We start from the raw sequence: 17053 nt of genomic DNA, 5'->3' as shown, positions 1-17053 counted from the left end.
ACAGGCTCTGCAGACTGGGGACTCCGTCTGCCAGGACGTTCAGCGGAGATGGGGAATGAGGCTCAGCCCACCTTCTACTCTCTAAGCCACATGGCTTGGTGTGGGTGTGTCCCCCTGGAGAAAAGGTCCTTTGTCTCATTTGATTGAAGTTGTCTGTCATATAGGCTGGTGGCAGCCTTGGTTCTCTAACTATCCTGACCCTGGCTGGTTTGGCCCAGTGAATAGAGCAACGGCCCCAAGGACTGGAGGGTCCGGGGTTCGATTCCAGTCCAGGGCATGTAAAAACAAATTCTAATCTAACCATCCTGAGGGTACATCTTCCTGCTGCATAAGACAGTGGTTCTGTAAGGGAGGTGACCAGGTCTTCCCCTGCCTCACCAGTCACACCCCACTCAAGGCCAAATTCCACAGACGCAAGGGAGCCACACGGGACACTCCAGGAACTTACGGTTCTGGTGACTTTTGGTCATGTTCTCCGAGTCCAGTGCATGGTAGAACTCGTAGGCTGAGCGGCCGAGCAGCTCCTCTGGGTGGTAACCAATCAGTTCTGTGATTCTGAATTTTTTAAAAAAGCATGTGGGGAAGAGAAACCATATGAATGTGGGCAGGTGCTCAAGGAGCTAAATTCACAAGGTAAGTCAAATGCACACATTCAGATGAAAACACTACCGGCTTCCTGGTCACACCATTCATGCATGCAAAAAGCACACGGTGGTCAACCTGCAGCTGTGGGTCTGCCCAACCTCCACTCTTCCTGCCCATCCTACCCATCCTGAAGTCATGTTTGGGGGGGAAGGAAAAGCAGTTCCTCAGGGCACTCCTACCCCAGCCCTAATATACACATATGCCTAGTCTCCAACAATCATGCTTTCACTCCCCCACCCCCCTCCCAGTTTTTGCAGGTGAGAGAGTAGAGAGATCCAGGGAGGATAGACAATTTGCTGATGTCCACACATGTGTCCAGGACAGGGCAAGAATGAAAACCAGGGCCTCCTGATTACTAGGTCAAGCTTATTCTAGTAGAGGGGGATATAAATGAAAAGTGAAAATGACGTGGCCCCAAGTGGGGAACAGCATGGAGATGACCTCTGCCTGTGTTGTGTGTGAACCACAGAGTGAGGCTGCACCTGGGGCAGGGAGAACCCCAGCTGTGCTTGCAGCTTCACTCCTCTGGTTGCTTCTCCTCCTGTCCTGCCTGGTGACCTCACAATCCTCTTGGACACGGGCCTGCCTTCCATGGGTTCTTCTACTTGTCCCTCCCAATTTCAAGGAATGGAAGAAGGGCAGGAGGTACGGAGAGGAAGAAATATAAAATCACAGCCATAGAAACGTGCCTCCTCATTACATTCTCCAATAAACGTGCAGCTCTAACAGGATCGGGCTTGGCTGTCCTAACTGTGCCTCGCTTCCTCCTGTAAGGTGTCTATTTCTGATGGAAAGTAGACAGAGAAAAGGCAAGTATGGAGAACCATGAAGAACCACTTAACCCTCAGCTCTGCGGAGTCATCAAAATAAACCAGCCCTGTCCAAGAACCACCAGATTAGCCACATCCCCACGTCATACCTACATATTATTTTTCATAACCTTTGTTATCTCACACATTTTCTCTAATGGGCTCATTGTCTCATTAATTTGGCCGATCACAAATGAGAAGTGATGCTACTCTCACCACTCCAAGCTCTGTGTCAGATGCATGGCTCTTAGGTCTGGCTCCATCATTTATCACCTGTGTTGGAGATTAACAATATGAAGAGGAAAGCAGGAGAGGAAAGTGGGGCCAGCTCAAGGCCTCACCTTCTCCATGGACGCCTCGCCAATGTCTCCTCATGAAGTCCATACAGGCAAACACAATGTCACAGAGAATTATGTATTTGTCTCTCCACATCCCACCTAGGCTGTCAACCCCTGAACTCAGGGAACTTTCTCCTTTGGCCTCCCCTACATGGGCATATACCCGAGTAGCTGACCAATGGATTTTCTCTTAGGACCTAAACCAGAGCCCTGCCTGTCCAAGTACTGCTAAGGAATCTGGGCACCATTTCTCTCTACTTTTCCTCCTAGAATAGGATGAACTGCCTCAGTGCAGGCTGGTGTGCACACACGCACATGCACATGCACACACACGCACACACACACACACACACACACCCCTCAGCAGAAACCCTCGAGATATTCAATCCACCCTTTCTGGAAGGTGTGTCTAGTGTTGATGTGGGCAGAGAAGAGGCAAGTTCTCTGCCGAGGTGAGACTGGGGATTAAAGCCTGTGTGCGACAAGGGGCAGCTGAACAGGCCTGAGAAGCTTGGGGCTTAGCTGCTTCAGCCCAGGGGACGTCTCTCCAGGGAGATGCCAGGAGCTCATTTGCACCAGCCAGCTGGTCACACACCAGGAGGAAGTGTCCCTCTGAGAATCTCTGAACTCATCAGCAATGGGCATGTTCCTTGTCACCCTTTCCCCAGGGCTGGCACCCAACGTGGCACCTTAGCCGCGGTGGAGACTGGGGGAATGAGGAGACAGTAGGACAGTGCCGGCCCCTCCTTTCCTACAACCACATATCTTTTCTCTGCCCGTCAGTGCCTTTCTAAAGCTGAGCCTGGGGATCAGCACTGGGGGGCCCTGCTGACATACTAGTAGATGTGCCAGATAAGCCACTTTGTTTCCTGGAAAGGTCTAGAATTTTAGAGAGACTCTCAAAAATGAGGCTCTTCTGGAAAAGATTTGACTCTAGTCCCTGAAGAAATTCAATTTTCTTTCAAGATTAGAATCTTTAAATGAAAATGTTCAAAGCGAATGTTTGTTATGATCCGCCTCATAATAAGATATGTTTAATCAAATTAATGTACCATCCATTCAAAGGCACACAATGGGCATGTTTTGGAAGTGGACAAACAAACCTAGATTTCAGAATGGCCAGCTATCTTCCCAGTAGCAGCCTTCATTTATCTTGTCAACTAAAACAAATATTTAATGTCTCCTTCTTCATTCCTTTAAACAGACTATAAAAACTGGGAAATACGCATATACCCCAAACACAATTGACGAACATTCAAGTTGTCAGGCTTCACAAAGCCAGGAAACCCCAACTTAAAGCTAATGGTCATTCGCCTCCATCTGTAGGCACGCAGACGCCATGGGGAGGGTAATGAACCCGGCTTGTTTATAGGGTCGGTAGGGTCGGGCTGCTACGCACAGAAGGGCCTTCCCGGCTAATTTCCCCCCCAGAGAAGCCTCCAGAGCTATGATAACAGTTTCATCTGTTCTGTCCACCAGGGGCGGGGAAACTATTTATTCTTTTCGTTCTAATTAAGAGCCCCTGGGGCTCACTAAGGGAGAAGTCAACTCAGTAGGGCTGTTCTGTTTTTAGAGAAGAAGGAAATATAAAAATCAACCTACCAGATTTCTTAAGTGAGAAGGTCACCCTCTAATAATAAAATGGAAAAAGAAACAGATCCGGAGGGAGGTTGGGAGGGAGATGCAGACATAGGCAACCGCGGGAGGCAGAGGAAGAAGGAAGAAAAAGAGAAAACAAAATAGGAAAGAACGGTTGTTGAATTCTGAAGTTAGCGTTACCCCAAGTAAATACAAGGTTCAACCATCAGGGCCTGGATTTCAGAGTCAGAGAGTCATGCCTTCACAATGCAAAATGACAGGGATTCATTGCTCTTCAATGGCCCTTTACCCTTAAAAAATGATCAGAGGCTCTTTCCAACATGGACGACCTGTGACCGAGAGGTGGAGGAAAATCAGCTACAGGGTCCGTGCCATGACCTCAGGAGGCAGGAGAGACCCATTAGGAATAAGGCGGCGGCTGCTCTTCCCTGTGACACTGCCAAGGCCTGTCCCTGTGGGACGCAGCAGCAAGTGCCCCAACTCCGGGAGCCACTGCCCGGAGTCAAAGGAGGTCTGGCTGCAGTTTTCACCCCGGTTCCCCACACAAGTAAAGTAATCATGTAAACAAGACGGGTTAGAGCCGTGGTCGGCAAACGGCGGCTCGCGAGCCACATGCGGCTCTTTGGCCCCTTGAGTGTGGCTCTTCCACAAAATACCAAGGCCTGGAGGAAGTGTCCCCTCTGAGAATCTCTGAACTCATCCCACTATTTTGAAGAAGTGGCATTAGAAGAAGTTTAAGTTTAAAAAATTTGGCTCTCAAAAGAAATTTCCATCGTTGTACTGTTGATATTTGGCTCTGTTGACTAATGAGTTTGCTGACCACGGGGTTAGCGTATTGAAACTATTACATAGGATAAAAGTTCTAAGTTCTTTAGAACCACCTATTTGTTTTTTCAAAGAATGTACTTGCTAATAAACCACACTTCTATTAAAGTCTCTGCCTGTTTTCCTCCCTGCCCCCGACCCTTTGGACAATGGTCTCTCCTAGACTTGACTCGCCCCATTTTGGTTTTTATATGTGCATATCAGCTTTGAAATTGCATTTCCTCATATCCAGACTACTCACTAACTCAGATTTCAAATGCCTTATGTTTTAGTATATTTTTATGCAGATTTTGTTTGTTTTAAACAACAGTACTTTTAGCCTTGTGCTTTCCTCAAATATGACACAATCATGTGAAATCTATATAGCTAGCGCTGTAGTCAATGGGTAATCAGTTTCCATCGTGTCTGTGTGATGTGTCCCCGGCCAGGTGAATTTATTCCTAGGAAGGTCGCCCTGGCTCAATCCTGGATTGACCCTGCTCTGAGCGCCACCAAGTGCCTTTCATTGCCTTGGAACCCACATACAGTTAGAGTAAATTTGCCTTGAATTATAGCAAGAAAGAACCAGGGTGTGTAGGAGGAATAGCTTTTGAATTGCAAGGTCTAGTAAACTTTGAAATAAATTCCAAAGAGAATTTGTAGGGCTGCCCCTGTAAGGGAATATCTCAAGCAGACTAGATTAGACAGGTAACACTTGAGCGCTTCTCATATGTATATGCTCAGACTGTGTTAGGCTGATTTCAAGACTTTGTCTTTAAAAAAAAAAAAGACTTTGTCATTTGCAGGAGACACAGATGCACAAGGGGAGCATTTAAAGTTTCTTCTAACTCAGGGATTTAAAGAAACACACTTATCCTCTTGCATAAGATGTGTAGAGAAAAGCCAATTAGAGAAAAGGCAAAAATATTTAGAATACATTATATATTAAGCTAAAAAAATGACATGTAATGTATTGATCTGAAAAGATTACCTTGACTTTAAAGATGCCACCCATGCTCTTAAAAAGTAAAACAAAACAATTTGTTAAATGTATCTCAATAGGCCTGTAAGTATATAGTCTTTGACTATTAATTTGCCTGAATCAGCAAACTGTTTGCTTCCTAGACTTCAACATTTTTTGCCTCCCAGGTGTTTTGATGTGTATCTATTTTATAACTCATGGCTCTTTCTAATTTTCTTCATTGACATTATCTGCATTATCTTCACTATTATCTTTGCTATTCCCACTTCTTAGTATAAAAAACTCATAAATTTGAGCCACAGAATTTAAAATGCAGGCATCTCAACTTATTAAACTTATTATGCTTCTGATATTATTATGCCTATGCTGCCTTAATTCAATACCAAAACAGGACTGCCCTCAAACTCTGCCTATAAAGATTACATGCCCCTCTTTGTCACTTTCAAATTTTTACTGTACTTTTGATGCCTTCCCTCCACTCCACTCCCAGTTATATGGATCCTCTCCACATAATTTGCTTTTATAATTTACTTCTAAGGTATAGGAAGACTCATAAAACTGACAAAATCACAGTGGGATTATGCAAAATACAGATTTTGCTGTGCCCTCCGTGATGGCTTGGCTTCCAGTTATTCTCTTTCACCACTAGATGGCACCTCCACCTGAATTGAAGAAGCAACCCAATTTAAACTACCTAGGAACACATTTTTGTCTTCCTTTGGGTGAATGGAATGCTCTAGTTTGTACTATTCACTGTGGTTTCATCAAGTTGCTCATGTATCAAACTGTAAACTCTTAGAGGTCAGGGACCATCTCTTCTTTAATATAAAAGTCTCTGGCACAAGTTAGATGCAGAGTAGATGCTCAATAAATAAGAGTTCATTAATTGGTTGCTCAGTGTTTTAGGAAATGGAGTATAAATGAAGATGAGATCATGAGTTATACTGATTGGGACATTCTTCTTCCTTAACCTTGTGACTCAACCTGACTCTCCCTGTCTAGAGCAGTTGACTATATACACATAAATGCATTTGACATATATAAATTGTTATAGAATTCACTTTTAAAATGTTTGCTATGTTTCAAATAATTAATACAAGAGTTAATACAGTCCTCTGACCCTTTATTAAAAGGAGCAGGACAAATGCATTTTGAACCATCTGCATTCCTTCACTCCATTTCAGATGTTTCAGAGTGAATTGATTTTGGAAACTTGAGAGTTAAACACAAGATTAGAATCCTATTTTCTTGCCTCTTTTTTATTTTTCTTTCCCTTTTCCTCTCTGTTCTTCCTTCTTTTTTTTCTTCCAAGACCCTTTGTTCATTTGTTTGATTAGGTTTGTGATCTTAACACATCTAAGAAGTACCAAATGCTCTCAAAAGTGATTTTCTGGATTCGGATTGACTTACATTTTCATCAGATTCTTTCTAATTTTCCCTATGGGGAAAAAAAAATCCCTTTGTAGGAAATCATAGCTCTTTGTGTGTGTCAGATGCCACTAAACTAGTACATTCCATGATTAAAATGGGAAATCACCCCCCCATTAGCTATCAGATGCAAGTGTTAGTTTTTGAAATACTGATCTTGGAAGGGTATTAAGAAAAATATGAGAGAAAGAAAAAGAAAGAGAGAGAGAGAGAGAGAGAGAGAGAGAGAGACCACAAATATGCTTTTCCCCATCCCAATACAAACAGTGAAAACAAAACAAGCTACCAAAACTAAAACATACCAGTCCTCATCAAAGCAATCGAGAAAAAATACTTAGGGATTAAGGACTTAAAATAGTCACTTTATAAATTGTCTAAGCCATGTCTGTGCCCTTGTTAACTAATCTGCTAATCGGTTCAACACAACTTCTGTGTAGCACAGCATTCTAGGTCTTCAGATACCTCTGCATCATCTTTCCGGCACCACTGAATTCGGAGCGTGGGCCATGACATTAGCTTTCGTGAAAGGCAAGGTTTCGCTTCAAGTGCAATGTACCCAACAGAACTCTCACGCAGTATCGCCTCCACACTCGGAGTCTCAAAGCCCTAAACCACAGATCCCTCCCAGCCACTGCAGCCTCGGCCTGCCAGCCCTGAACCCACGTCAGGGCTGTGTCCCTTTCCTCTTCAACCACTCTCACCCCCAATTCCTCATGTCCCCCCTCCTCTTTTATCCAAAGGTTGCTTGCTTTCAGAAAATGACCTGAAACACATTCCAAACAAGATAATGAATAAAGGATAACTTCAAATTACCCTTCCCAGAGGATTCTTTTCCTTCATTGTAACAACAATCAAAATCTTAAGCTAAAAAACAAAACAAAACTCCTCTCTTCTATTATCTAGGCATGACAAGCTCTTTTCTAGGACAGCAGGGTTTTCCAGGTGCTTGTGGGTGACAGTGGGGACATGCTGCCCCCATCCACGGTGCTACAGCTGCTCCTCAGGGCCACCAACTCCTCTGAAGCCAGACGTGGGCTCTGCAGCAGGATGTCCCTCGTCATCTCAGAAGACTACACAGAGGGGTGCATGTTACAAAACTGTCTTCTGCCAAGAATGTTCATGTGAACACAAAGACTGCATCTGATAAATAACCTTACACACACGTGGATTTCTCTGGTGCCTGCCTTTGGAGCAGTCTTTCCCTCTAATCATCATCATCGTTACAATAACAACAGTGCTAACAACTATAATTAATGCTGACGGTGTCAGCACCAGGGCAAAAGTCTTCATACATGACATTTTCTCCCTCTGAGGTTAGAGTACTTCTTTCTAACTATGTAATTCCCACCACCTCCAAGAGCTGTGAGTCCTGGCACCTTGATGGTCAGAACCGGGGGACAGGAATGACTCAAGGATGCTTTTACAGACATTTTAAAATTGTCCCAGAGAGTTGGCCAATTCTAAGAAGGTGTGCCAGCCAACATCAGGTTAGTCTAGAATCAGGGGAAAGAAACAGCCTGGCCTGGAAAGTCGGGCCCTGCCCATCAAGAAAGCTAGATACCCCTGGATGTCCTATGGATGAGAGAATTTCCAGTTGGGCCTGGTTTTGGGGATAGAGTCTGATTTAGGTCTCTTTGTCGAAAAGAGTCTGATTTAGGTCTCTTTGTCGAAAAACTAGGCTGGACAGTGGCCAGAGTAGAGGTGACACAGAAGGAGCGAAGACTAAGGGAAGAGCTCAGTAACAGAAGAGAATACGTGCAGGACATGCGGCCGTGGGGCAGTCCCCCGGCCAGAGCCCCGGCTCCCTGCTGGCATCTGAATTGGGGGTACTGATGGAGAGCTCTTGCCCCTCATCTCCTGGGGAAGCAGACTGACCTGGAAATGTCCTCAGGAGCCTGACACACATATGCGGAGGGATGTACACATCACAATGATCAACAATGACAACAGAGCCGCACACCAGAACAGCTCTGCAGTCAGACCCTGGTGCTAATCAATGGGGGGCAGCCAAATATGGTGTTAGGCATCCCTTAGCTGCATGGATGGAGTGAAACAGTGACCTAGGCCCACAAGCTGGCACCCCAACAATACAATATTTATGCCCCAGACCCATGCCTTTATCACTGGCACAACTAAAACACACACACACACACACACACGCACACACACACGCGCGCGCGCACACACACACATGCATGCACACACACACACACACACACACACACACGACACTCTCTGCCCACAGCACACACGCTCCTGGGCCCTACTTGTCGTCGCAGTAGGTGAACTTCATGTCCATGCTGTGGCGGCTCAGGAAGGTCTTGCTGTCCAGGGGGATGTCCATGTGTGACGGGTGCTGGATGGGCTCGCACATGATGATGAGGCAGGAGAGCAGGGGCTCCTTGTAGCCGCAGAGACCCCCTTGCGGGGGGCAGTTGTTGTAGACCTTCACCTGGCCGGTGCAGTGCAAGACCTGGAGACCAGCCGTGAAGGGTCAGATGTGGGGCTGAGAGCATGGGGCGGGGCGCATCTGGGGCTCGGCCCGTGCCTGGTGTTGCCCTACCTTCCAGGTGGCGGACTTGAGGTTGACGGTGCGGCCTCTGTTGGTGACAGTGCACTTCATCCTCATGAAGAAGTCCCGCTCTGTGGACATGTCTTTGCTTTTCTTCCCAAAACCAGAGCCTGGGTGAGGAAGGGTGGACAGAGCCATTGAGCTTTTCACTTATATGCAGAAGAGGGACCCAGTTGCAGTGCTGTCTGTGCAATGTATTGTTTGTATTTCCCAAGTCTCTGCTCTCTTAGCACCTGTAGCCTGCCATGAACGCTGAGGACCATCGTGGCCTATGGACTAAAGCCTTCTCGACTCCCGCTTGCCCCCCAACTGGAGTACAAGAACCTAAAGAGTAGGGGTGTTATGCTGTTTTCTTTCCATTGCACCTAAGCACGTGGGAGGTGCTCCCTTCACAGCAGCAAGGCAATGAGTGACTATTGGCCACAATCTCAGCAAATCTCTGCTGGGGCTGGTGCAGGCTCCCTAGGAGGAATCCCAAGGGATAGTCTAGGTGAGACCCCAGTGACTCCAAGGGGATATGCCTCTCAGATTAGCAATGTCCCTCACACACTCCTGTCTTTTCCTCATTCCCGTCCCACAGGAATTTGTACCTTCCTGTGCCCTATTTTCCACCGACCCTGGCTGCAGTCAGGATAATGTGCCATCAGCTTTCCCCCTCAAGTGACTTATGTCAAGTTCCAGACAGACCTCTGGTAGGAATCTCCTGGGATTTGGTGAGCAAGTCCACTCTAAGAATTAGCTCAACATGGATATCCTTTCTCAGCCAGAATTAAATAAATCACCAAGACAAACAATATAGCTTCCTTCCTTATAGTTTCCAAGTAGCCTGCCCATTCAGAACTTTCTCCGCTTTTTGTAAAACAAATTGATAAATGCAAAAAGTGTCATCTGAGTCCCCTTGTCCATGTCTAAATTCTGCCTTATACACCATCCCGATCCTGGATCCCCAAGATGCACCCCTGCCCCCTGCCCAGCATCCGAGAACATTTCAGAGCCTTGTTTCAAATACTCGCACTCCTCCCTCCAGGCCTAGCCACCAGCCTCTGCACCTAAACCTCCAGAAGGCTGTGATTTATTTGACTGTCATATCCCCAAAGATCTGTGTGTCCAGTGAATTGTGTCATCTTTCATTCTATCTTATACATCCCCAGGAGAGCCCACTAATGGACCAAATTGATGGATTTTTTTAAAAAGAAAGAATATTCCTCCATCATGATAATAAAACCATGCCCTCCATACTTAATGATGTTTCCTACAATTTTAATTTTCGTAGGTGGGGTTGGCATATCATGAGATGTTCTTGGGGCCTGGCCCACCACCAAAACCAGCTCAAGTTTGGAGATGAGTGTGGCTGTAGTTTGGGTTATTATTCCCGTGGCCTCCTAACTTGTTAGCCTCTGGATTCTTGCCATTCTAGCATTTGATTAATCTTTCTAAACACAGCTCCAATCAGATTACTCCACCCCTGCTCAAAAACCTCTAATAGCTCCCCGCTGTCTACAGGATAAAGTTCGAGGCCCTCCACCTGGCCTTCAAAGTTTTTCACAATCTGCCTCCTGGTCTTATCTTCCTCTTGCTGCTCACACTAACCCTTTGCTTCCAGATTATGAGTCCATTTAGGCCGGCACCTTCAATAAGGATCTGCTTGCTGATTTACTGAGTTTGATACCAAGTCCTGGAAACGTGGACCAAGAGACCTAAAGTTTACTTAGATAAATAGACTAGGATCATGCTGTGAATCATGGCACTGGAGAGCTGGAAGGTTCTAGACTTTGCCTGGTTCAATACTGCCAATTTGAAAAGAAAGATTCCAAGGAACCGAGTAATGAAGGGACTTGGTTCAGGTCACATGGTCAGACAGAGACTAAAGATTGAGAACCCAAGGACCAATGCATTTCTGGAGCAGAGAATATAAAAGACACTTTGGTTTTCCCAGGCTTCAAACACCTGCTTCAGGAAGGGATTCAGAGTCTGGTAGCCCCTTCGCCACAGAACCAGAAAAGAAGTCCCCAGAGTGCAGAGAAGACATGGACCAGCCCATGGAGTGCTCTCCAGGCTGTGTGCTCTAGGAGCTCGGTGGTCCGAGGTCTTCAGGTGGAGAGGATGGGGCTGTATGAGAGGTCAGTGGGTGGGTGGGGTGTGGGGGTGGTTAAAATTCTGCATTTTGCAGGCCCAGGCTGTAAGCTCTGTCTGTAACAAGGGTGGAAGTGGGCCAATAAAATGTCTGCTTTTGCAGAGTGTATGGTAACAGCAGCCAAACCCTGCAGGCTTAGTACCACTCCCCTGTTATTCAGGTTGGACAAGCACACATCATGGCAGTGACAGGTGAGAGATGGTAAAGGCGATGTTTAGACATGGGCAGAATCTGCCCAGGGCAGTGATCGATGTCAAGTTCAGACGGGACCTCGAAAGTCACTGACCGCCTCTTCTGCCCAAAGCCTCAGTCTTGATAATATCCCCATTCATATCTTTGCTTGAATGTCCCCATTTATATGAGATGAAGCAGCAACTCCAGCTGCCATTGCTAAGTGCTTTCTGCTTGTATGGGCTCTCCCATCCACCAGCACCCACTGGGTGCCCCACAGGTAGAGTTGCAATACACTAAACTTTTTAAATTTCTTCTCCATCAAAATCTACCTGTCCTGTCTCCACAGGGGACCAGATTTAGTCTTTGGCTCCAGGGTAGCTAGTCTCCAAAGGTGGCCCCAATGAGCCAGCCTCCTGATGTTCTCGGCCTGTGTAGTCCCCTCCCACTCTGACTCGGGGCTGGACTGTCACTCGCTCTAACCAACAGAATTGGGAACAGTGACGCTGTGCCCACTTCAGCATCATTCTGGCAGTTTCCACTTTTGCACTTTGGGGAGCCCTGGGCTGCCATGTAAGGAGTCTGGCCGCCTTGGAGACTTCTCAGTATCAGGTCCTTTACTAGTATGTGCCATCGATCTCTTACAGGCTCTGCTGGAATGTGTTGCGTGTCAGTTTTTTTTCTGGGTCATGATACTCATGATCCATGTCTCCTACATTCATATACAAAGGGAATACAGATCCCCTGCCAGGTGGCACAAGAATGAAGGAGACACAATAAAGAATGCCTTACCGTCTTTGAGACTCAGGTTCTCACGGATCTCCTCATGGTCACAGGGATGAGTAAAGTCAAAGATGCTGTGTCCTGTTAGCTCCACCTGTTTCAAAAACAAGGCTGGACTTCAGTATTCCAAACACTGGAAGTACAAGGGTCCAAGAGGAAGCTTGAGCCACCTTCTAGATTGGGACTCAGGGAAGAGACCGAATCAGATCTTCTCAGATTCCCAGCTCAGGGTGAAGTCCACAGACAGACGGATGTAACAGGACTGCCCTTGATGTCAGAGACTTGATTCACGAGAGCTGGCCTGTTAGCCTAGTCAGCAGAGCTGTCCACCAGGATGGCCTTCAGCAATGCCAAACCCAAGGCCAGGGGGTGAAATTGTGGTTCTGAGGCTGTGGTTGGGGATCAGAGAGGGAGGAGTGTGGGTATGTGCAGGGACAGGTGAGGAGGGAAGTGATCAGAACCTTCCACTAATTTCTACCCCAAAATAGAAACATTTCCCCAGAGGCGGGTGGTCACCTGTGTGAGTCCCATGAACTTGCTGATGTTTTCCGACAGAAAGATCATGTCACCATCCTGGGTCACCACGGCAATGAAACCCTCCAAGGCCTTTAGGTACAGGTTGTCCATCTGCTGGTCAGCCTCAGCTTCGGACTCATTTTCAGAGCAAACTGGAAAGAGCGGGGGGGCGGGGTGTGAATGGCTTGCATGAATGTGGTGTTGACACAGATGTGACTGGCATAGATGGATGTCTGCCAGGGATGGCACACAGGCATGGAGTGGGGCTTTTCTGGAAATGCACACGACCAACCATCTAAGTGTCTGCCATGTGCCCAAACAGGGGGCCTGGGATGAGCACACAGGGGCAGCGAATGTGCCCGAGTCACAGATGCTGCTATTTCTACAGAGGACTAGAACAGGCCCTTCTGGGGACAGGCCAGCCTTTAGAGTCAGGAGTGGGCCCTACAGAGTAGTATCCTGGTGGCTTCCCCTCTGTTTTGCTGAAATCATGGAACAAAAGGAGGGAAATTCTTTCCTCTCCACACTCTGGTGCAGGAAGCTAGCCGATAGGAAGGGAGACCATCTGGGAATGGCCTTATACCGCACACATACCCACACTTGATCCCTGCTCACTTGGTGTCTGCCAACTAACTAGTCAGCTAAACTGATGGCAATGAACTGCAGGCCAGGTGAGGGTGCTGCCCTGACAATGTTAGGCTCTCAGTTAAGGTCTATACTGGAACAGAGGCTTCAGGAAGACTAATGACTGAACTCTGTGCTTCCCAATTTGAGCACATACTCGAATCATCTTCGGGGCTTCCTAAAACAAGGATTTCTGGGCTCAGGACTGCCATGTAAGTTGGAGGGCTCAGTGCAAAGTAAAAATGTGGGACCTCTTGTTGAAAAATTAAACCAGGCCCAGCACCTTTCTAAGTGTGGAGCCTGTACAGTCCCACTGCATGAGGCGGCCCTCGATGGGCCCGGTCCCCAGGGTTCTGTTCAGGAGGCCTCCAGGTGGGGCTGAGAATCTGCTTCCCTAGGTAGCTCCCAGGTGACGTCGGAGCTGCTGGGCCTCAGACCACAGATTGAGAATCACCACCTTGATTCAAGGCCCTGTTAGTGATTCCAATGCTGGTGGTTGAATCAGCCTGTTTTGGCAGGGGGTGACCTATTTTGGGGTGGGTGAGGAGAGGCTTTCAGCACCATTTAAGTGACACCAGATAGGTGACCACCTCCTCCAGACAGCAGAGGCCAGCCCTGTGATTTCTGGCCTATGAAGGAGGTTTTTTTCTCTTTAATTTCTTTGATCTCAGTGGCAACACTGACTTCAAAATCTGGAGTAATCCCAAGACAACCTTATTTGAGTTAACTAGGCCCAGAGGAAATAGTTCTGCTTAAAATTTCCTGTTTTTAACAGTTCTGACAGAGCTAAACTGGTTTCCATCCATGCCCAGGACACTTGCCTCCACGAGGTGGCGAAAGCAGCCACAGCAGCTGGCCAGCTGGCCTCTGGCGGGGAGGGAGAGGGGCACTCGGGGGGCCATGAATGGAAACAGAACGTCTTGGAACTGAAGTCACAATGGCTGGAGGGCCAGGAAGCCAGCAGGCCGGGCCCCTGGGGACCCGGGGACAGCCGGGCCTCTTTCCTCTGTGGGACTGTTTGCTCCCACAGCACCTGCTTATCCTCTGGGGGCTTCTGAAGGAACCTGGCTGGCTCCCTGTCAGCTGGAGCTGAGGGTGAAGACTGTGGGATAGAGGCAGACTTTCATGCAAGAGGCCAGGGGTCATGAACATCACGCTCGGCTGAAGGCTCCGCTGCCTTTTCTCGCTTTCCTGCGAGCATGTGCGTTCCCTAATGCATCACCAATCTCTGGCTCAGTGTTAGGCACATGGGAAATTAATGATGCACTTATTATGCCCCTATAATGTATGTGTCTGCCCTGGGCTAGTCGCAAAGCAGGAAATTAGGTATCTGCCGCCAGGGAGTCACTCTGTGCTCAGTCCTGTCCTAGGGAGTACACAGGGTGTGGAGAGGAGTGAGAGCAACCCTTTCCCCCAAGGACTGGACGGTGCTGGTGGAGACAAAGATACACTGCTGTGACGCTGCCCAGCCAGGGAGAAAGACCCTCGGCGCTCACGGAGGCGCTCAGCACGCTGCCCACGGGCGTCTTCAAATGGCCTTGGGTTTTCGGTCTGCCTCTTGCTTCCCAAGACCCTTCAGAGTCTGACCCCAAAGAAGAGGGCAGGTCACCGCAATCAGAGGCACTTTGCTGAGCTGCAGCCCGCGCAGCCCAGGGAGCACAACAAGATCCTTTAATGCTAAAAATAGCCCCTGTAAACAGGCTTTGATGACTCCCCACAGCCAGGATGTGCGCGGGCTGAGGTTTCGGAGCACTTTTTCCGGAGCACCACTCATTTCCTTCAGGCAGTACCACCCGTGTGGGGCGGGCCCTCGGGCAGCAGGAGCTGGGCGTCTGGGGTGAGTGGCAGGGTGGCAGGGCACACGCTCCTGACCGGCTGTCCCAAGGCGCTGTCCCTCTTGCTTTCCTACTCTGAGAGGTCCCAGCACTGCTTGGACTCTGTGTGTAAAAGCAATTCTGCTGAGATCTTCCTGGTTCGGATGTGCTTGGCAGAGAGTCTCCACTTAGTTCTCATTCCTTTTAGACCGATTCCTCTCCTCCAGCGCTCCCAGGGCCACAGACACCCCACCCCCCAATTCCTGGGGGTACGGACTGCAAGAGCAGTCTCCGTTGCCGCAAGGAAATTACTTTGGGATCCCTTCCTGGATCATTAGCCACACCTGTAAACGCCACCATTCACAGGTAGCAGGCTTGGGCTCCCCTCATCTTTGGCAGAAGGTATTGGTCTCACCTGTTATTTCTGGCCTCCCCGATGGCCTTGAAAGTTCACACTTAGAGATTCATTTCTTTGTTCTTTACATAACTGACTAGTCTATCTTACCTCTCTGAATTAACCTTCATAAGCCGTAGCACAGGACTGGGGTTAGCGAATACCTACTGATTGACCAGATCCTTCTTTGGTTTAAGTCTTAAGGAAATGATCTACACAAGGTCAGTATCTCTAGAAGAGATTATCCATTAGCTACTCTTAGACATTAACATCCTAGCCTGAATCATCTTATCAGCTCCTCTCCAAACAGGACAGAAAAAGGCCTTGGTTTGGAGGGTGAATGAGGCCGGGGGGGGGGGGGGGGTGTAAAAAAGTAGGGGGTGAAAACCTAGGAAGACAAGCCTGAAAGTGATCCTAAGAAGGCACCAGAAACCACGTCTGCCTCCACTACTTCCCGCCGTGGTTCCACTCTTCCTGCATGAACAGGTCACGGTAAAAACTTTAAAATGTCTTGTCCCACATTTGAATATCTTTCCCTGAATAGTCTAAAGATCAGGAAATCAGAATCTCTTAAGACTGATGTCTTCATTAAGCAAATGCCAATGAATCAATAATCAACCTGACAATTCTCTTTAGAAAACTTGCTTGACATTAACCCCCAGCTCTCCTGGAAAATGAATTTGATTTCACCCCATACGAGTGTGGGGAAGTAAAAAAAAAATCCGTTTTAGGGTGAAAAGCCAATTTTGCGTAGTTACAGTTGCTCAGTGCCCTGCGAATGCAGAAGTGACCCTCCTCTGGTCACGGTTTGCAGAGCTCATCTTGAAAGAGGATTTAAGACAATCAAGTGGTATTTCCACCGATGTTCCCGTCAGAGTGTGTTCTGTTCTCGGCCCAGCGTGGAAGCTAATATCATAAAGCTATTGTTTCAGTTTGCTTCCTGTGATACAAATCTCAATCGGCAGCCCAGACTCCTAGCCTGAATTTCTTAGCGTTGAGGTTTCCTCTCCAACATTCCCACACAGAACAGCCTACTGTGAGAATCAAAGGGAAACATGTTACTAAGTAAAGCAGAAACTTTTCTAAAGCAAAAGCCTGGTCTTTTTTCCCCTTTTGAACTCTGAGGTATGCAACCAGCTATTTCCTATTACAAAACGAACCCACATCAGCGCTCACCTTTGTTAGAAATGTTTCAATAATGAGTCTATTTTGACCTGGAAAAGCATGGCAACTCTGCATTTTGACAGAATTTGCTGAAAGGTAGGCAAGAGGATAGTATAGTCATTATATATATTATTTATATATACTGATTATAGATCGATTTACTTGTTCCTAGTAATTTCGATTTCTAAGCTATCACCTAAGAGCCTAGTATGTGGCAGGCAAGAGGATATGGGTTATTATATCTGTGATCTCATTCCTTATCAGCATCACTTGGTA

At 47.4% G+C, this 17053-nt stretch overlaps 1 protein-coding gene across 2 annotated transcripts in view; it reads right to left on the bottom strand.

Annotated features, from left to right (window-relative positions):
• EPAS1 (endothelial PAS domain protein 1) overlaps positions 1 to 17053 on the bottom strand; it is a 79255-nt gene that overhangs the window by 13590 nt on the left and 48612 nt on the right. For both annotated transcript variants that reach the window (XM_054728067.1, XM_028139985.2), the window contains exons 3-7: positions 12782 to 12933; positions 12275 to 12359; positions 9169 to 9287; positions 8873 to 9078; positions 449 to 555 (exon numbers count right to left, since the gene is read on the bottom strand). In XM_054728067.1, the coding sequence (XP_054584042.1) occupies positions 449 to 555; positions 8873 to 9078; positions 9169 to 9287; positions 12275 to 12359; positions 12782 to 12933 (669 nt within the window). The remainder of the gene's footprint in view (positions 1 to 448; positions 556 to 8872; positions 9079 to 9168; positions 9288 to 12274; positions 12360 to 12781; positions 12934 to 17053) is intronic.

This window comes from Eptesicus fuscus, chromosome 16 (genome assembly GCF_027574615.1).
Source record: "Eptesicus fuscus isolate TK198812 chromosome 16, DD_ASM_mEF_20220401, whole genome shotgun sequence".
NCBI classification, from domain to species: domain Eukaryota; kingdom Metazoa; phylum Chordata; class Mammalia; order Chiroptera; family Vespertilionidae; genus Eptesicus; species Eptesicus fuscus.
This window is presented reverse-complemented; position numbering and strand designations above follow the sequence as displayed.